Below are 23187 nucleotides of genomic sequence, written 5' to 3' on the forward strand. Positions count from 1 at the left end.
TTCATAAAACAATAACAAAATTAGTTGAAAATGGTAACTATGAAAGGTAATTGTCTAAAGTGACAAACTTTTTTTACTTAAAATTTCTTAAATATTATTGAAAACAAATACATTTTTGAGAAATGTTATATTTGTTAAAAGCAAAATACAACAATATTTTTTTAATTATAGAAAGAAAATTTCCTCAACCCATTACGGAGCTCGACTAATCAGCCCTAAGTTGATCGCTTCATTGGATTTGAATAAAGTACAAAAATGGTTAACAGAGAGATTACGATCCTCCAACTCTATATTAAATGGTACAAAGACTTTTTTCGAAGGCACCCACTAATACGTTGAGAGAAAGAGTATAAAGATCAAATAAGGGGTGGAATAACATATATTTGAAGCCACACAATCTTATCATAACATACAAAGTCGTCTTCTTTCTCTTCTTTCTGAGGTGCAATTTAAAACTAGTTGTTTTATACACATCTTTTTTGTAAATTCATGCCAACATATATTTATATTTATATAGGTGTTGTTTTTGTTTTTTAAAAGGTAAAAATCATGTAATTTTTCCACATCTATAGAGGAATATATGGACCAAAGTTTGTAATCTGCACAAAAAAAAAAAAGATTGTTTGTTTTTAAAGTGTGAATGCATCATCACAAAGTCATGTGCCGGTGTTAGCCTCTTGAAATAATGCAATATCCCTTAATTTCATCAAAAATCATGTATGTATGTTAGCCTGTTGAAATAGTGCAACAAATGTTGCTGATGGAGTCGTAAAGCTTATTGTTTCGAGTATATATATATACACATACTAGGCGAATGCCCGTGCGTTGCGCATAAATACCTATATAGTTGAAGTCTTTACAAATATATGTTTTTTTTTTAAATATAGCAATATCGTTGTTGTTAAATTTGATATAATAATTTTTATACTAAATTGATATAATATATTGATTATTTTGAATTATATGATAATATATACATCTGTTATAACCGCATAAACTCAATCATTTGAATGACTTCTATCCGCGAGTTACACATGAATAAAATAAAATATAATATATGGTTTAATGTCATTTATAGTTGTTGTTATTGTTAATTAATTTTTTAAAATTTATTTGCTTAGTGTTTTGATTTCTATCATTATAATTATTTAAAACATCAAACATTGTTTTTATATTTTAAAAGTAACAATATAATCATTTATATAGAGTTATTTTTAACTATTGTTATTGTAAGTTATTTAAAGTACTTATTTGAAAACTTTTAACGATTATAAAAATATCTTCAGGAAATATTTTAGTTAAATTGAGATCACAATTTAGTTTTTGCATTTATCACTATAATTTATCACTTTTAACTATTTACAAAATATTCTTTGGTTTTTTAAGTGGAACTGAAATTTATATTTAAGTTGACATTGTAATGTTATATTTAAATTAACAATTTAAGTATTTTGCCCAAACTGTTCAAAATTTATAGTTTCAAACTGATAATGTTTTACATCCAATAATATATTAAAACTAATAAATTAAGTATACTATGTTAAAAGTTAAAAAACATAACTTTATAAGTAGAAGTAAATATATTATTTTAATATTGAAATTTAGTTTATATATGAATACACTTTTAATATGATATTTATTTAACCTTATTAACCAACTTATAAAAATGCATACAAAGTTTTTTTGAATTTTTTTATCAAAAAATCCTAAAAAACATAAAAATGCATAAAAATAATACCAAGACATCACAAAAAAAAATTTTGAATTTTTTTATCAAAAAACCGCAGCATTTTTTACAATTTCGCTGAAAAAAAAAATAAAAAAATCATTTATTTTTTGTAAAAAAAAAACAATTTTACAAATTTTTTTTCAGCGATTTTGACCTAAAAGCTGCTGTTTTTTTGATAAAAAAAATTCAAAAAAAAGTTTTGTGATCTCTAAGTATTTTTTTTTATGCATTTTAATGATTTTTAGGGTTTTTTGTTTTCCATAGAACGTAAACCTATATATATATATATATATATATATATATATATATATATATATATATATATATATATATATATATATATATATATATATATATATATATATATATATATATATATTGTTTCATTCCATAATAGAATGAAATAAAATATACAATATAACTCTGTGTTTTTGTTGATTCTCTATTATTAATAATAGAAGAAATATTTCAAAATAATTATAACTTCTATTAATTTTTTTTTTCTGGGTTGACTTAATTTTTCAGAAACATATATGATGTGGATTTTTTAATCAAAAGATTGTAAAATAAATCTAAACAAACCTTCACGTGTCAAAAAAATTGAAAAACATTTGTACAAAGTGCAAACAATATAAAAAGATGCGATTCTTAGTTTTGATTTAGAGACCAACATATAAAATAAAAATGGGTTATATTAGTCTTTGATAATTGATGACGGGCTTCATAGTTCAAATAATAACAAACTCTTGTTTCTCGCTAGCTAGTTTCACCATTACCCGTATTTTGCTGTTTTTTTTCTTTTTGCAATGATAATTTTGTTGATGTGGACGGGATTGTGTTTGCTTTTACTTTTTTAGGGTTTCATTAATATTGATTCTAATGATTATGCACACATAAATAAAATATGGAGGCCTAGGAATAAATTTAAGGAATTTAATTTGGTATTGGAAAGCTCTGAAGGAAATGGTAAGCAAATGACCAAAGAAGAAACACCTGAAACCTCATCTCTAGTACAAATTAAATTAACTTTAAAGTCATAATATGCATATAATGTTCAATTTAAAAGAAATCAATCATTGGTAATCAAAAGTCACATCTTGCAACCAAGTACCATGATTGATTTCTTGTTCATTGCCATATATATGTAACTCCAAAGACCTTTTTAATTTGCACTAGACCAGCTATTTAGATACTTCCACATTTGCGCTTTTATTACCATTTCATTCTGACCTTTCCCATACCAAATTAAATTCCCCAAATCCCTCCATCTTTGGCTCATGTATGCAGAATCATAAGAAAAGTAATTAAATCAACATAAAGAAGCCTAAAAGGCGAACAAACCCATAAAACAACAAAATAACAATTACAAAAAGAAAAGGGTGCAAAGATATGGATGGATGTGTGTATACATGAGAGAGAAATATTGGGAGTCGTACATGTTTTTGTATGAAATATCAAACCCCATGTAGTCATCTAAATTAAAGAACATGTTTGGTTTTTATGTCGCTCCAAAAACCTAAAATGAAAAACCTCACCTTTCAAGATTTTTTGGTAGACACAAAAATATATTAATTGTGTTTATATATTATTTGATAGAGAAAATGACAAAATATTGAAGTAATTGGTAGAATAAATGTTTTTTTTATTTAGTTTACAAACTCTAACAAAGAAAACAGATTTGGCGATACAAAATCATTTATGTAGACGTTAGAGATAGAAACGAGTCATCAGTCATGCATGATATGATCAAAGTAATTCGAACTTATATATGAAACTAGTGATCGGCAAATATATAAATCTAAAAGAAATGTTACAAAAACACATATATAGAGTATAAAACCGACTTACAGTAGTACACTGAAGTCCATCAATGAAAATGATGCATCACCTTCTTTCTCCAAAATCCTTTTTAATTAACTAAAAAATCACTCTGCTACCGCTAGATGTGTTGTTGGTTGAATATATAGAGCAAAGCAATGGAATATATATAGATAATAATAAAGGGAATTAATTAAGGGGATATATAGTAAAGGAAACTCTTTTTCCATAAGGATGTAATACAAACATCTAATTAATGTTGATTTTAATTTTATTGAAAAATAATTAGGTTAGAATCTATATATTTTTTCAATCAATATGGAAGTTAATTTATTTTATAAATTATTTGATTATCCACTTTTTTGTGCATATATGTTATTGAGTTACTAAATACTATTAGAAGTTATAATATCACTTCATTTCTTTTAAAGGAATTAAAGAAATTTATATTTCAAAATTTTGCATTTTATTTATTCAATTAATTAGATCAAATCAACTTTTATATTTGTGTATTTCGAAATGAGATTTGTTTTTGCTTGAGAGGGTTAATTAGAACAAAAATTAAAAATACTCAACAGGTAAATTTTTTTGAGCTATTATTCATGGAATGGTGAAATCTTTGAGATTTTGAACATGTATATGTCAACATCATTTTTAAGTTGTTTTGTATAGCAGAGATCTTCTAGCTTTCTCAATTAGTTTTTTCAAGTTTTTAGTTTTTGATTTTATCTAATTTTAGATCTATAAAAGCTAAAAACTATTTTTACAAAATAGTTTTTGTAACACTGTATTTTCGAAAACAATTAACCAGTTATAATTTACGTTATCGATTATTAATTATAAAATTTAGGTAGATCGTAAAATAATATCTAGATATATTTTATAAAATATATTGGATATAACTCGAATTATGACAATACTATATCAAAATAAAGGTAAAAATATATCGATTGTAAATATGCAACTGTATTTTGATTGCACATTATATATTAAAGGTTATGATTGAAAAAGAAAATATTATAAAGTTATTAGTTATTACAAACTAGGGAAGTGTCCCCGCTTTGCGGGGTTAGATTTCAATTCAACCGTTTGTTATGAGATCAAATAAGGAGGCTCAAAATATCAGCACCCCAATACAATTATACAACCACTAATAAGGACACCAGCGCTCAAGCCAGAAATAAAAGTTCAACAACTGAAATTATTCCAAAACAGCAAGAAACTTTCAACGGTAAAATAGATTGGTGAATTGAAAGCACCTACAAAGAATATTTCCTTCTTCTTTATTCTTCCCAGCTGCTTCGACTCTTTCATGAGCATCCATCTCCCATGGACCCTTTTCCTGCCAAATGACCAGGTTACCCTTATATAAATATATGGAATCAACCTTATGGTAAAGTATGAATGATAAGTTGCCTTTTCAAATTGGATCATTACGACTTCAGAAACAAAATTTGAAAATGGATGGTTATTCTAAATGGTCAAAAGAAGAATAGTATTTTAATCACTACATAAAATAGTTAAGTAGTTAAAAACCTAAAATGATAAATAAGAGAGAAAAAGACAAATCATGCTAATCCAGTTATCCACTTCCCAAGATTTTCACAGGTTTTACCTGTGAAAATCAAATTTTACTTGCGAAGAAATTTAAAAAAAAAAATCATGTTTTTTAAAGTTTCGTGTTAGAAATCTTGAAAAACCATTTCCACAGCAAAAGAGCAACAGTTTAGTGGCTAAATTGTTTAAAAAAATAGCACAACAGGTAAACCGATATCAAAACCGCACAACAACAATAAACGGGTTTATTATATACTCAGCAGGGAATATTGGATTAATCACTACAGAAAACAGTTATGAGGCTCAATGGATAAAAAAAAATAATAGTATAGAATAAATCGATAAGAAGAGTAATTCACAATAGGTAGATTGACAAACGGTAAAAGTAAGCTGTGTTTTTTTTCCATTTTGAAATTATATCAAAAAACAAATAGTCCAGAAAATGGTCAAAAAACTATAACGGTTTAATCGTTACAGAAAAAAGAAGTTTCAAGTAACTAAAGCGAAAAAAATAATTGGCTAAACAATCACTGTAGAATGTTGTAATAAGAAAAAGGTTGAAAGTACAATGCTATAATTTGTATATTTTTCACAATACCATGCTTTAGTAACAAAAGCTATAAATGTACTGTGAATTCAGTCACAGAGATGAATGAAAACAAAATGACATAATGCACAAATAAAATAAAAGTACATCGTATTTAATCATTTGAAAGACAACTAACCTTAAAGAGTTGAACAGGGCTGCTACTACCATCCCGCTGGTTCTATAAAAGCTCCCATTGCCAGGACAAAATCCAACATTCAACATGCTAAATAAGCACCCATTCATCATGTCACAGACGCCAGCTCCAATTTCACAGAGCCAATTCATGAACTAAAGAAAGGCAGAAAATATTATAAGTTGACTGATTAGATGTATTTCCACATCACTTGTTAGTTAACAAATTCTTCTTAATATAAAATGGAAAAGAAGAAGTGCAAAAGACTACCTTTAACCTCATCCAAATAATAAATTCACAAACATAAATACCCAGGATAATAAACAAAACGATCAAGTTATCCATATTAATATATGAAAAAAAAATCCTAAATTTGTGAATGGAATTTGATAGAGGGAATAAGAGATACCTGCATTTAACAATGGCACAACCTTTAATTTACCTCATGGCAATAAGAAATTAAAATCAAATGGGAAAACTATACTTTAAGATGGAAATATAATTATGAGCCGTAATGACCTTTAATTATGACACAGCTATAACTTAAGTGACCCTCAGTTGTTGTGCAGGTGATCGAAAAATAGAACATCTTTGGGTGGATCTGATACTTGAAACGGAGGCGGTGGAAGATCCGGCTCACCAGAGACAAACAAATCAATCACAAAATCTGAAAAATAAGCAGCGGGAATCAAAACAGGCGTCAATCGGAAACGTATAGTAAAACAAAAGTAGAATTGAAGAAAAAACGAACCTGTAAAGCGCAATCGGTATCAGTCGAATAAATCGACCTCACCCTCTTCGTCGTCTCTCTCTCTCTCTCTTCGATCGAACCGATCAACCGGTGACCCTTTACGCCGCCACAAAGAAATCCGGTGAAAAAATCGCTCATGCTTACAATCATATCTACGATCTATCAATTACTGGTTTGCGATTTTTCACTGTTTATGGACCTTCGGGTAGACCTGACATGGCATATTTCTTTTTCACCAAAGTAGATTTCTATCTTTCAATCGAAAGTAGATTTCTATCTTTGAAGGGCCTAATCATGGAACTATTGCTAGGGATTTCACCTACATTGATGGGTAAGAATATGAAGGGATAATTTGTTAGACGTCAATGGGAGGCGGAGCAAAGAGAAGCGGTGGGGTGGGAATGCTTGTGAGAAGCAACCGGAGGTTTCTGGAAAGAATGAGAAACTGGAGAAGAAAAGAAGGAAACGATCGGTGGACGAAAGAAATCGAGGCGGTGATGGAAACCCGCCGGTACGGTATTGGATGTTAGAGGCGGTGTAAGACACACGTGGTTGTAGTCGGCGGTTGTATAGATAACATACAAATAAAAATATATGATATGAAAAAGCAAAACAGAAAAAAAAAAAAAAAAAAGAATCTAGCCAATGATGCAACCAATCATAGAGAAGTCCTGTTTATCTGCCCCTTTAGAATTAGTAAGTATATATAATAAAAGAATAATATATATTATTTTGGAATTAAAATGGACACGTAATAATGTAATAATATTAGTCAAAATCAAATGAATATGTTTTTATAAAAGCATATATATATATATATATATATATATATATATATATATATATATATATATATATATATATATATATATATATATATATATATATACACTAGATTATAACCTGTGGAAACCACGGGTTATAAAATTAATTAAACTTTCATAATAAAAATTTATAATTATTAATTAATTATTTCAAATGAATTATTTTAAATAAATTATTAATTAAGAGATATATCAAAATTTTGAATTTATTATAACTTCAAATTTAAAATATAATTAGAAATTGTAAATTTGAATTTTGAAATGAGTTGTCTAATATATCTACATGACACATATATAATATTAATGAGGAGTTGTATTACAATGACACTGGGTAAACGGAGATTAAAACATTCGTTTATTAGAATAATGATATATATATATATATATATATATATATATATATATATATATATATATATATATATATATATATATATATATATATATATATATATATATATATATATATATATGTTCTATTCCATAATAGAATGAAAGAAAATATACAATATAACTTTGTGTTGTTGTTGATTCTCTATTAATGATAATAGCGAAATATTTCAAAATAACAATAACTTCTATTAATTTTTTTTCTGGGTTGACTTAATTTTTCAGAAACAAAAGAAAAAGAACATATATGATGTGGATTTTTTAATCAAAAAATTGCAAAATGAATCTAAACAAACCTTCATGTGTCAAAATTGAAAAACATTTGTGCAAAGTTCAAACAATCCAAAAAATATGATTTTTAGTTTTGATATAGAGACCAACATATAAAATCAAAATGGTTTATATTAGTCTTTGATAATTGATGATGGGCATCATAGTTGAAATAATAACAAGCTCTTGTTTCTCGCTAGCTAGTTTCACTATTACCCGTATTTTGCTGTTTTTTTTTCTTTTTTCAATGGTTCTTTTATTGACGTGTACAGGATTGTGTTCACTTTTTCTTTTGTAGGGTTTCATTAATATTGATCCTAATGATTATGCACACATAAATAAAATATGGAGGCCAAGGAATAAATTTAAGGAATTTAATTTGGTATTGGAAAGCTCTGAAGGAAATGGTAAACAAATGACCAAAGAAGAAACACCTAAAACCTCATCTCTAGCACAAATTAAATCAACTTTAAAGTCACAATATGCATCTAGTGATAAATTTAAAAGAAATCCATCATTGGTAATCAAAAGTCACATCTTGCAACCAAGTACCATGATTGACATCACCATATATATGTGACTCCAAAGACCTTTTTAATTTGCACTAGACCAGATATTTAGATACTTCCTCATTTGCCCTTTTATTACCATTTCATTCAGACCTTTCCCATACCAAGTTAAATTCCTCAAATCCCTACACCTTTGGCTCCTATATGCAGAATCATAAGAAACGTAATTAAATCAACATGAAGAAGCCTAAAAAGCGAACAAACCCATAAAACAACAAAACAACAATTACAAAAAGAAAAGGGTGTAAAGCTATGGATAGATGTGTGTATACATGAGAGAGAAATATTGGGAGTCGTACATGTTTTTGTATGAAGTATCAAACCCCATGTAGTCATTTAAATTATAGAAACCGTTTGGTTTTTGTGTCGCTCCAAGAACCTAAAATGAAAAACCCACTACTAGAAAATAGACCTTTAATGACGCGCTTTTTACGACACGCGCTGATTAATGATACGCAAAAGGACGTGCCCTTAAAATAGTGTCATCTCTTCAAAAAAATTTAGGATTTACGTCACGCATTACTGCGTGCCCTTAATTTAGTGTCTCAAGAAAAAAAATTAAAAACACGGAGGGCGCTTTATCTTAAACACGCGTCGTCTTTACCTGTCGCTTTATAATTTTAATGAAACGCGCTTTTAGTAAACAAGGGGGAAACGAAATCCCCAAAATTTTGAAAACCCGCCTTTTTTTCTATCTTCTATCTATCTTTCATCCTTGCAATCCGCTCTCCTCTCTCTGATACTCTCTCCTCTAGATCTCCCTTCATTCTCTACCTCCCGTCTCTCTGTAAACCCTAAGCCATCGCCACCTCCCTTCTCTCTAGCACGTGCTAGGCCAGGGCTTTAGTAGATACTGGGGAAAATGAAATCCCCAAAATTTTGAAAACCCGCTTCTTTTTTATCCTCCGTTTGTGTGCTTTTCCATGGCGAAGAAAAAAGAACTAAGGTTTGTTTCCCCAATTCAAAATTAACGCTAATTGCTTCTTAAACTGCATGTTATTTTACAGTTTTTTTGGGTGATTTACAGCCGACGAATTCTAACGATTTTCATTTATTGTGCACATGTTTTTGAATTCTAACGATTTTCATTTGTTGTGCAGATGTTGAGCGATTTTATCGACTGTGCGATCCAGGCGTGTATTAGGGTTTCGTTTTTTCCTACCGCTTCCGTGAAATCTCCACTGGGGATCGATCGGCACTTGTTATCTAACAACACACCGACAAACACCACCGAAGATGGCTTCAATTCCTCCGCTTATCGATCCTCTATCTTCTTCCCTACTCTGTTCTACAACCACTTTCGTCCCCGCCACCGCCTTCTTCCACCGTTTGTGTCTAACCTCATCTCCTCCAGTGCTCGCCGCTACGCTTTCTTCTCCTTTCCGCCTTACAGATCCTCGCAGACCATTGCTCATCGTCGCTGCAGCTACCACTTTGATGTCCAATTTCGTTCAGGTACAACTCTTCTCAGTGTAATTTGTGAGTTTAGTTTCAGATAAAGTTCTTTGTAGATCAGTCCGTAATACGTGTTGTTACCCTTTTCGGACATTTGAAAATAGACGTGATCATGAAACAGGAGCTAAATTTGTTGTTACCCTAAGCATCGCCTCGACAGAAATGGAAGAACAAAGTGATTCGCTAAATTTGTTTTTCAGTTCGTATTGATTGCTAATTTTGTCCCAATCCTTCCAATTCGATGTTCCAGATCAGTTTTATATTCGAATTGGTAACTAGTATGGTAAGAATTTTGTCCCAATCCTTCCAATTCGATGTTCTAGATCACCCCTGCTTCTGATTTTTTAGCTTCCTGGTCAGGCCGACTCATAGAATTATTCCCCACAAACCCTTTGACTTCCGAAACATCACCCCCATCCTTGTTCTTTCCCATAACCTTGTTACTTTTCCAACTTTGCCCCTGTTCAATCTTTGAATCATTAGACTTTCCTTTCATTGGCTGAATATTCCCATAATACCACTGCCCATTTTTACCTCCTGTCTTCCCACCTCTATCAAAACTAAATTCCAAATTTTCCTGATTATTCCCATTATACCCCTGATAGCGAATTCCAGCAGAAGCCCCAGAATTTCCAATTTTTGGATAATTCCCTTTTTGCCCCTGCTTGCGGTTTCCAGCAAAAACCCCTGAACCTTCATTTTTCGAGAAATTCCCTTGATGCCCCTGACTCGAAAACTGTTTTTCCCCCCTGTAGCTTCTTTTGAAAAAAAAATTCCATTATTTCCTTTGGTTTTCTTCACCACATCAATGCCTAACTAAATTGGCTATGTTTCTTGTTCTTTTTCTTAACCAAAGTTTATCAACTTTGTGAATATTATTCTGACTTGTTTTGATATTTATTTTTGATATTTTGTTCTTAATGTTGGTTCTAACTTCTATTTTTTTTCTTTTTTTTTTAAACAGTTACAAGGGACCTGAATAGGGGTTTTCTGAATTTGTAGTGATGGCTGCAGACACTGAAGATTTCGAAATGATTTCCCTTATTCCATTCCTTACTAAATATAAGGTATGTTTCTAATATTTTTGTTCCTTCAAAAGAAGAATTGGGGAGAGCATGTGGAGTTAAAAAACCGGTGCTTTCATGTTCGTTGACCAACATTGAAAGAAGTCAACTAAGATCCCAAATCCAGCAACTCAAGGTTTACTTTATTATCTTCTCATAATCCTTAATCTAATTACACACTATCAGATCAATGTTTTTTCTGCAATTTCTTCTTTTACATTGTCTTCTACAAGTTACTGTTTAGCATGATACAACCAAGGATTGTATTATGTTGAAGATTATTCGTGTTCTTCCCCCTGTTGTTCCTAGCCGTCAAGTGAAAGCAAACTCCTCAACATGGGAGGCATCGGGTGAGACATTAAACAACATTGACCATGAAGCAATGGCTGTTGACCCTGCACTTGTATTAACCATCCAGGTTGGCAGTTGTCACTAAAAAGATGATGTTTATTATTGTGGTAAAATGTTTTGGTTTAACTTTACTGAATTATTATTATTCAGGTTATGTTGACTGACTTTGGGGTAGCAAAGCAATTTGATGAAAGCACAAGGTTAAATTCCATGTGTGGGACATTAGAATATATGACACCTGAAATTGTACAAGGAAGGGGCCATGATAAGGCCACTGATTGGTGGAGTGTTGGAATTTTAATGTATGAAATGCTTTCTGGAAAGGTTGGTGTGCTGTTACCCTTAATTACTTTTAATAAATCACTATTAAATTCCCATTACTTTTAGCGTGAGGGTAATAATGTAATTTTGTTCGACATTGTATCTTTGCAGCCTTCGTTTAGAGGTGGAAACAAACAGAAGATTCAGGAGAAAATAGTGAAGGACAAGATAAAGCTTCCAGGATTCTTGTCAAGTGAAGCACATTCGCTTTTGAAAGGGGTAATGTTGTAATTTGTAATACTGTATGCATGTGTTATAGTTGTTGGTTAATATTATATGCATGGGAATACTGCAATTTCTATTTTGAGCTTTTCACCTGATGGAGAGGTACAACCGTTCATGCTATTTTAATACATGATGAAACAGAAACACTAGAAGTTTTTCAATTAATTTTTTTAATATATATATACATACATACATATATATATATATATATATATATATATATATATATATATATATATATATATATATGGCCAGGGGTTGATAGCTTTCTCTTAGCTTGGTTTAATGATAAGATGGTGGTCATTGGGATCCATGTGATCAGAATTTCCCTGGTGCTCCAATATTTTTGCCAGGTAAACCCATCTGGCCAGACCTCTACATTGCCTCCTACAAGGTCTGTTACTTGTTATTATGATTTATGATTCTGAGGGTATTTAGGTCATTTACTTAGAATTTTGCGTTTTCAACTTTACAGCTAGATCACACTTGCTTGGCTAAACGTTATTCTGTATGCTTTCAAACTTGTCTTCTTCCTGAATTCTTTTTCTTTGTAAGTTTAGCCTTATTCTTTTCTTCAATTAAGTGTTGTCTGGAGAGTGTTGTATGAACAACAATAAATCAACATTTTTTTCCTTCTTTTTCTTGTATGAACAATATATAGTCATAGTTTGACTTAATTAGTTGCTTATTTTGTTTATTAGTTGCTTGTTTTCTAGCTTATTATAGTCACTGATTGGTTTCTTGTTATGCTTAAATCTTAACAGCTATCATGGCAACCTTCAACAGTAGTTTTGGACTGGCACCTTCTTGCAAAAGATATCGTGTACGTGTTCTTCTGCTGCTATTGTGGATTCGGGAACATCCTTGCTTACTGGTCGAACTGCATGTATCTCACGTGAAGCTTCTGTTAGAATTATTAATCTTAGAGATTTCAAGTTTTTCATATTTCTTGTATCTAATTAGTTTGTAAATTTCCGTTACAACTTTTATTAATTTGTTTTATCTTTCCACGGAACGATTATTTGTATGACATTATATTTTGTGCAATGGATTGTATTTTTGTATATGATATTTTATTTATTAAGAGACATTAAATGAAAATTTAATTTGAAAATTAATAAATCTATAAATAATATTTTTTTTAAACATATAAAATTATAATACGCAAAATATGTGTCATCTTCATTTATGACATGACCTTTCTTGACAGGGGCTTTTTTGATACGCATTGCGTGTCATTAACACGCGCGTCGTAAGGTTACGACACGCGAATGCGTGTCGTAAATGCGCGTCGTAATTGCGCATCGTAAATGAGCGTCGTAAATGCGCGTCGTCTCTCTTTATGACAGGGCCTTCCTTGACGCGCATTTGCGCGTCGTCTGAGCGTTTTACGACGCGCAATGAACGTCGTAAAAGGCTGTTTTTCTAGTAGTGACCTCACCTTTCAAGATTATTTGGTAGACACAAAAATATATTAATTGTGTCTATATATTATTTGATAGAGAAAATAACAAAATACTGAAGTAATTGGTAGAATAAATGATTTTTTTATTTAATTTACGAACTCTAACAAAGAAAATAGATTTGGGGATACAAAATCAATTATGTAGACGTTATAGATAGAAACGAGCATCAGTCATGCATGATGTGATCAAAGTAATTTGAACTTATATATGAAACTAGTGATTGACAAATATATAAATCTAAAAGAAATGTTACAAAAACACATATATAGAGTATGAAACCGACTTACAGTAGCACACTGAAGTCCATCAATGAAAATGATGCATCACCTTCTTTCTCCAAAATCCTTTTTAATTAACTAAGAATCACTCTTATACTGCTAGATGTGTTGTTGGTTGAATATATAGAGCAAAGTAATGGAATATATATAGATAAAGGGAATTAATTAAGGGGATATATAGTAAAAGAAACTCTTTTTCCATAAGGATGTAATACAAATATCTAATTAATGTTGATTTTAATTTTATTGAAAAACTAGTTAGGTCAGAATTTATATATTTTTTCGATCAATATGGAAGTTAATTTATTTTATAAATTTTCTGGTATAAAAAATTAAAAAAATTTGCTTATCCGTTTTTTTTTTTTGTGCATATATGCTATTGTGTTACTAAATACTATTAGAAGTTATGATATTACTTCATTTCTTTTAAAGGAATTAAAGAAATTTATATTTCAAAATTTTAAATTTTATTTATTCAATTAATTAAATCAAATCAACTTTTATATTTGTGTATTTTGAAATGAGATTTGTTTTTGCATGGTTGAGAGGGTCAATTAGAACAAAAATTAAAAATACTCAAAAGCTAGATTTTTTTTAGCTGCTAGTCATGGAAGTTTGAAATCTTTGAGATTTTGAATATGTATATATCAACTTCATTTTTAAGTTGTTTTGTATAGTAGAGATCTTTTAGCTTTTTCAAATAGTTTTTGTAAGTTTTTAGTTTTTGATTTTTTCTAATTTTAAATTTTTAAAGGCTAAAAATTATTTTTACAGAATAGTTTTTGTAACACCCGTATTTTTGAAAACAATTAACCAATTATATTTTACGTTGTCGCTTATTAATTATAAAATTTAGGTAGACCATAAAACTCGAATTATGACAATACTATATCAAAATAAAGATAAAAATATATCGGTCGTAAAGATGCAATTGTATTTTATTATATATTAAAGGTTATGATCGAAAAAGAAAATATTATAGAGTTATTAGTTATTATAAATAAAAGAATAATATATATTATTTTGGAATTAAAATGGACACGTAATAATGTAATAATATTAGTCAAAATCAATATATATATATATATATATATATATATATATATATATATATATATATATATATATATATATATATATATATATATATATATATATATATATATATATATATATATATATATATATATATATATATATATATAACCCGTGTTCCCATGGGTTTTAAAATTAATTAAACTTCCGTAATAAAAAATTATAATTATTAATCAATTATTTTAAATAAATCATTCTAAATAAATTATTAATTAAGAGATATATCAAAATTTTAAAGTTATTATAACTTCAAATTTAACATATAATTAGAAATTATAAATTTGAATTTTGAAATGAATTGCCTGATATATCTACATAACACATGACATAATATTAATGAAAATTTGTATTAGACTGACACTTGACAAAAGGAGATTAAAATTATTCATTTATTAGAAAATGGATATATATATATATATACACACACACACACACACACACACATACACTAGGCGTAACCTCGTGCGTTGCGCAAGAATGCATTTAAGTGGTTAAAATAATTATAGGAAAAAATAGAAATATGCTGAAATTTACGTTTTTAGTCATGTTTTGGGCATTAACCGAATTATCAAATAACATAAAAATTCATCAACTTATATTCAGATACTATCTAGTATAGTTCATACCTTATAAACTTACTTTTACTTTTATAATATCCAATATATATTATAAGTTTTTATATAACATTAATATAATCTACTTTTCTTATGTCCGATAATATTTTTTTGGATAAAATAAGAAATAAGTTGTTTTGAATGAGCTATTAATAAACAATATTGAACTAATAAACTTTGTATTTCACTATTTGTATTACACAAAAACATTGAAATTAAGAATGAAGTCATACAAAATATATCATTATACATAAATGTCATCAATAGTTTTAAAATAAGTCGATTAGTAAATATGATATTTAATTTTAATTACATATTTTGCAAGGCGTACGTTTGACTTTATGTTGGTGCGCCGAGAATCCTCTTCCTTAATTTGTACCTAAAAAATTAAGGTGAATAGGAATATAAAATAGATATTATTAAGCATTAATATAAATAATTAAAAATGGTATGTGGATCTCCTACCACCGGTTAAAAACAACATATCTCTCTAGTGGTATCGATTCCTAAGTGAAATTGAAGTAGTCATTCTATGCACACCTTGTTTTCTAGTTACATAAACAAATATGAGTAACCAAACATAAAAATGTTATCTTTATGTAGGAAAAATATTTTAGTTAACTAACAAATTAAATAATAGAAGTTTAAGAGTTAGCAGTTTCAAAACATTAATATTTTTATTAATCAATCAATTAAGTAACACATGTTGAAAAATTTACAATCATTATTAAAAAGTATTTGAAATATTAGATTTTAGATGAATTTTAGTTGAAGTGTTTTGACCTCTATTATAATATAATATAGTTATGGGCTTAGACACCAAAAAGGATCATGCTACAATCGGGTCAAGTACATCTCAGTTATATTTATGGGCTTAGACATCAAATCCAACATAATTAAGGCCCAAAGGGCTTACAAGCCCAAAACGAGTCCAAACCCATCTGAGTGTGTACGCCTTGCATACCACCCTTGTACGCACAGCATACTGAGTCCCTGAGTTGTACGCATTGCGTACACTAAATTACGCCCAGCGTACAAACATATTAAGCACCTACTTCCATTAAATGCTTAATACTTGATGTTCTAACGTCCAATATCATATCAGAGTTCATTAAGACGTCCTAGGGCATAAAGTTGGCAACTTTATACCCTTGCATGCTATATGGGACTTTAGAACTTCATTCTTCACATTAGGACTTCATATAAAACTCCACACTCATGCATGGAGTCTAGATACCCTTCAAGCTAGCACCTTTTTTCATCTAGCATGCTCACAAAGCTCAAATCTAACCATTTTAGTCTCTGGAGTTGCTCAAATCTCAAGAGAAGGTCCAAAAACCAACTAAAGGGACAATATGGAAAACCATAACTAGATCTAATGAATAAGATTGCAAGATCAAGACTTTATACCTCCGGAAGCTCTTCAAGGTGATCTAGATGCAAATTCTTGGAACACAATGTCACTCCTAATCTTGCTCACTAACTTCTTCTCAAATAAGCTCCAAAATGGCTACCAACGCACTTCTATGCTCCACAATCACACTCTCAAAGGAAAACTGAGGAAAAGGGACAAAATGAGGCTTACAAGGCGGATTAGTAGCACGCAAAGCAGCAAGAGTGGAGCCGTGGGCTGATCCCCAAACAAGCTGAGGGCACTCGGCCTTTCGATGGCTGGTCTAGTTGCAGTGAAAGCAAACTGCAAACCCTTTGGGGCAATCCTTCCCCATGTGCGGATGTGCCCCTCTTTTCCACATTTGTAGCGAATCCTCGCCCAACAAGATCCCCTGTGACTCTTGTCGCACTTACCACAAGTGCGGCCATTCTGCCCCCAACTCTCGTATCGGCGGGCTTTGCCCACTTCGTCGCCGGTTGCGACTGTACCGATTTCCTGTCTCTCCCCTGCGACTCTCCCTCCTCCTGGCCTCCAACTCAAGGTAGATCTCCCTACGCTTGGCATTGGTCTGAAGCTCAGCCAATGTCCGGTATGACGAGTTCGCCACGAACTCCCGTAAATCCCTCCTCGGTATGCTCAGATATCAGCTCACACATGCCTGCTCGGTAAACACGTGCTCAGGTTAAAACAACGCCCTCTATGGAACATCCTCGAAATCTCAGTCACAGTTTCTGTCTTCTACTTGAGAGATAGAAACTCCTGGGCTAACCGTTCCCTCTCATGGAACATACTCATCTCGGAACAACTACGTAAACCTCTCCCATGTCACTGCAGCATGATCTACAGGGGTAAAGTTGGCTGTCACAAACTTCCACCAGTCCTTCACTCCCAAGCGAAGCTGGTTCAGCGCAAACCGAACTCTCAAATTCTATGGGCATGAACACGTGTAAAAACATCCCTCGATGTTGGAGATCCATCTTATAGCATCAATCGGATCATGTGTCCGATCAAACTCTGGTGGCTTCGTGTTGCTGAACTCCCGGAACAACAACGAGTCACCTCCCTGTGGTCTAGCAACGGAAACAACTGCGGTAGCTGCAACAGCAACCTCAGTAGCAGCGGTGTACCGCTCATCAAATGTCTCGCTCAGGGTGGTCTTAATAGACCCAAACATCTCCGGTATTGCCTCTCGTATATCTGCAACCACCTCCTCATGGATGATCTTGTGGATCTCCTCATCACCAACACTACTGCTCTCGGGGTTGTGGCGTGTGCCCACCATGATGTCTCTGAAACACAACACAAAATCATCAGAGACTCACTTGATCATACTCACACTCGATTCCCGCCCCCTACATGCTCCTTAGTACCCTAAGGATTCTTACTTAGGCTGCATACATATCCGGTGCTTTTAGTAGTACGGGCCCAATACTACCTTCCACACCAACCTGTAGTCACCCTAAGTCCTCCTCCTAGGATTCCAATTCACAAGTACTCTATATCTCATGGATATTAGGCTACTCTCTCAGTAGACTCCTCATATACTCATCTAGATATCTCTCCTAGATTAACCCTCGACGCAGAACTCTTTTTAAGTGATTCCTGCTTGATACCCCTACTCAGCACATACTCAAGGCAACAACATATATCAACAATTCCTAGGCTAAGGCATCACAAATCAGGCAACTCTATCCCTAAATATGAAATACCTAGCCTATCCTCTGGAATGCATCCCTAAAATCTCATAACACAAATAAGTAAGGGTATTTTGGGAAATCACCGTTCGGGCTTTGGCTGATTGTACACACTGCTCCAACTCGTTTTTCTCTTAAAACTCTTGCTTGTTTTAGAAAAATCATTTCTTTTGAAATTTTTTCTCAAATCCTCAGTTTTACTCCAGACACACCCGGAGGTATATCCGAATCCCTCAAACCAAGGCTCTGATACCAACTTGTAACACCGTAAATTTTCAAACAAATTTATCATTTTAAAAATCACGTAATTCTCATAACATAGTTCACCAAAACCCCAAATGACAATGTTTTCAAAAACATATATTGGGAAAATGTTTTAAACACAATCCTGGATCCTCAAAATGTAACTCCGCCTCGTGTGTACAATCAAGCCGGCGTCTTCCCGTGATCCTAAGAAGTACCTAAAACACATAACACAGTAAGTACAAAGCTTAGTGAGTTCCCCAAAATACACACATAACTCATTAGCCTTTCATGGCTATACTCAAATAAGACCCTCCGGTCAATGTGTCTCAGTGGAACCCTCCGGTCCCACAACTCGGGTGGACCCTTCGGTCCTAACTCAATATGCTCAGAATAATACAGAACATAAATCACAAAGACATAATGCAGGATATCAAAATACTCAATATAAACACATAAGACCCTCCGGTCACACACAAAGTTACCACTCTAGGTAAGTATAGTGAGAAGACTCACCTTGTAAGAAATCGGATAACTTTGAACTCAAACCACCGGTCTAGGCTCCACCTAACACTAACAATAATTATCTCTAATTAATAACGGCTCTCAAAGAAGCAAAACTAAACCCTTCTACAAACTCACAGAAGGATAAAAGACCATTTTACCCTTCCATGGCCTTAATAGTCCACAAATTGACCAAACCCTAAAAGTCAACTAAAAGTTAACGGCAGCGCGTACGCTGCGCGTACAAGCCCTCTACATTGGGCGTACTCCTTCTCCATGCATGCATCAGGGATTCTCAACCCTACGTTGCGCGTACTAGGACTACGCTCAATGTACACCCCCTTTTGCTCTTCCTACTCATTTGGTCTTAATCCGTTAAGACCTTATCTCAAATCTTAGATCTGGACTCCCTAAAGGCTCATACTCCATAAAGTCTGTGACTTTAAGCCTTTGCATGGCTGAAAAAGTCACAAATACCAAAACTCTCACTCTCTATTCTCAAGAATGAGCATATCTCATGCATGGGTTGGTTTAAACGTCAAACGTCTCGATTTTTATGACTCTACACCACTAAAAACGCTCAAAGGAGCTGGTAATAAACTTTGGATCTCAATATCTCATAAAGCATCCAACTTTGGGACCAAAACCCTAAAATGAACTAAAATGATGCACAAATCAAAAAGTGGTGAGAAAGCTTTTAGCTTTATACCTCCAACTAAAGCTCCAACCAGAGATAAGCTCAGATCCAAATCCTGGACTCCCACTCCTTCCTCTTCAAAGCTCCTTCTTTACTCCAAAGAAATCACAAGAACACTTAATAGCTCACAAATGGACACACAAGCTCAAGGTACGAGAAATTAGGGTCACACCCTTAATTAGGGTTTTCACTATGGGCCTAGTACACCCAACATACCCTCTGGTACGCCCAACGTAATAGGTGGCTTCCGTGTCAAAAACACGCACATGAGTACGCTGAGCGTACACACGTGTACGCCCCGCGTACTCATTTACCACTTTTTCTCAAATAAAGGGCCAAACATGACAATTACCAAAAGAAAAAGGGTTTATAAGGTATACCTGGTCTTGGGTGCTACAACAACACGGACCAGTACAACCTCAAACCAACACAACATGTCGACATATAACAGATAATAAACATATACACATAATCATGCAGACAAATCACAGGTAGTCCTACAGATCTGCCAGACTAGCATATCAATAACTAGCATAATCAAGCATATCTATTTCATACTCAGCACAGCAGTGAATATCAGGATATCAAACCAATGGGCCGGTCTTGGTGCCTTTGACCCGCGAGTATAGTGAGGACGACTCACCTCACAAACTGGACAAAAGTTGATGAGGTCTCGACTACAAATCTCTACTCTCTAACCAACACCTATTCTAACCAAATGACCAATCTCCATCAAAATCCCAAAATACACTTAAGGTCAAACTTGGTCAAATTTAAAGTTAAACTGGTCAAACCAACTGAATCAACCCAACCGAGTTAACTCAGCCGAATCGACTCAGAGTGAGTACACAGGGCATACTCTGAAGGCATTGACCACCATCGACATGGTTGACCTCCTACGTAGGGTGTACTCCCAGAAGCCTAAAACATACATTAAGAACTTAATGGCTAAAGCTCTTACGTCCATACTTCAGATCCATGCCTAAAATACTCTTAGGAGTTATAAAGTCTCCGACTTTATGACTTAGCATGACTAATAAGTTCTTAAATCAAGGTCTTAATCCATTAAGACTTTCTAAATGTTACACAGAGCAAAACTAACCATTTGGAACCCATTTTATGACTCAAGACCCTTCCAAAGGTCTGAAAGGACGACTTAATGGGTTAAGAACATGCTTTGTTCAACAATCATCATTTTGGGACCAAAAAGGGACTTTAAAGAGCAAAAACCTAGATCTACAAAATGAAGTGGTAAAGATGCAAGCTTTATGCCTTTTGAGGTTGCAAACAAGCTAGGAATCCAAGATCTACAATGCACTACACTCCAAGGTCTTCACACAACCTTCTTTTTCTTCAAAAATCACTCTAAACTCTCTTAAAGGCTCACAATTTGCTCTCTCTTGCTCTAGGGTTGCTTAAGGGTCGAAATCTTTGAAAGAGGTTGGGTAAGAAGAAGGTTAATGTCCATAAAGATGCTTAAATATGAGCCAATACCCTAAACTTAGGGTTTGCATGCCAACTACATACGCCCCGCGTATGAAGTGTACGCCCAACGTACTAAGGCACGCCTTAGTACGCTTAGCGTACACACAGGTACGCATGGGGTACTCAAACTTCCAGATTTTACCAAATTTCCACTATGGCCCTTTCCCACAGTTTTGTACACTTAGGGACCAACCATGCAATATAATTAAATTATAGGGTTTAAATTAGAAGTACCTTATCATCAGGGTGTTACAGAAAACACATATTCACAGCTTAATGACTTACCAAATTTCATTGAGGCATTTCATGAAACACTTTGTGTGCACCACATACATCAGATCAATAATCACCATAAAACATCAGATCTGACCAAATATATAAGATTTTCATCATCTATGAACTCAAGTGATGTTGCTTGTTTATCTGGCCAGGTTTGAAGGTGGTGGTTTGACAGAAATTACAGATCCAGATCTTCATAGGAAAAATAACAACCAATTTTTAGAGGTCTGATATGAAGAACACAAGACAATTTGTGCAACTTGAAGAACATGACACCAGATTTCTTTGGAACTCTATCAAACTCGTCAGACCTCGTAGATCTGGACATCGGTGGTGGCGGAAATTGTAGATCTGGACCGGAGCTTGCAGATCTAGACAACGGTATGGAAGATTTGGTGGCAGATTTAGTGTTTTGGTGACAAAAAGTGTTAGATCTAAAGGTGGAGGTGAAGCGGATGACAGATCAGAAGGTGGAGGTTCTAGATTTGACCACATCTTGAAAGATCTAGACTAGAAACATGATCAGAGATGAGAAAAAACCACTAGAATCATTCAGATCTTGTTAGATCTGAGCAAAAAACACAAAGAATAGCTGTCAGAATTATGTCGTCAGAGATGATAGGCGGTGGTGTAGTGCTAATGTCTTTTTTTGTTGCGTTTCATATATGAAGCAAAAAAAATGTGTAACAACCCAAAAATACGACCCAAAAATTTCATTTTTATAATATAACCAAAACCATAATCTGAGTGTCATATCATAAAAACCATAAGTGATGTATCCCAACCATAATAAAAACAACACTGTGCGGAAACTGTATCATATCCATGTCATATAAAAATCAAAAACTAATCAACTCCCAGGCTAAAAGCTGAAGCTGTGGTGTGTGCGATGCCATCATCCCGAGCTCTTCCCTCTGCTAGCGGAAGTACCTGAAACCAAAACTAAAACTATAAGCACGAAGCTTAGTGAGTTTCCCCCAAACTACCACATACCATACAATACACATAAGCACATACTGGGCCTTGCCCACTGCATCAGACCGAAGTCTGGAACTAGCTGCATCGGACCGAAGTCTGGAACTGGCTGGGACCTTGTCCCCTGCATCGGACCAGAGTCCGGAACTAACTGCATCGGACCGAAGTCCGGAACTAACTGCATCGGACCGAAGTCCGGAACTAACTGCATCGGACCGAAGTCCGGAACTGACTGATCATGGCATAGCATAAAACATAACAACTATTATAAACACATAAACTGCATACTGCATCGGAACAGAGTCCGGAACACATAACACAAACATGCTTGAATCACAAAGACATCAAGCACTCTAGCTACTGCATCAGACCGAAGTCCGGGACTACTGATAATTAAATGGGCCGGCATAGTGACCGT

The 23187-nt window shown here is 32.9% G+C and overlaps 1 protein-coding gene and 1 long non-coding RNA gene across 2 annotated transcripts in view; one reads left to right on the forward strand and one right to left on the reverse strand.

The window, feature by feature from the left end:
* Window positions 1-4591: 4591 nt before the first annotated feature.
* Window positions 4592-7208, reverse strand: LOC111888438 (uncharacterized). The gene is made up of 4 exons (XR_002849193.2): window positions 6578-7208; window positions 6346-6493; window positions 5830-5981; window positions 4592-4889 (listed from the first exon to the last, which is right to left on the reverse strand). It is a non-coding gene; the product is annotated as an uncharacterized LOC111888438 (long non-coding RNA).
* Window positions 7209-11089: 3881 nt separating this feature from the next.
* The window catches only part of LOC111908987 (uncharacterized), a 34193-nt gene continuing 22095 nt past the window's right edge, over window positions 11090-23187 (forward strand). Inside the window, exons 1-4 of the mRNA XM_052769102.1 lie at window positions 11090-11152; window positions 11427-11567; window positions 11651-11824; window positions 11933-12048. Coding sequence (XP_052625062.1) covers window positions 11090-11152; window positions 11427-11567; window positions 11651-11824; window positions 11933-12048 — 494 coding nt within the window. The remainder of the gene's footprint in view (window positions 11153-11426; window positions 11568-11650; window positions 11825-11932; window positions 12049-23187) is intronic.

Source organism: Lactuca sativa, chromosome 2 (genome assembly GCF_002870075.4).
Source record: "Lactuca sativa cultivar Salinas chromosome 2, Lsat_Salinas_v11, whole genome shotgun sequence".
NCBI classification, from domain to species: Eukaryota; Viridiplantae; Streptophyta; class Magnoliopsida; order Asterales; family Asteraceae; genus Lactuca; species Lactuca sativa.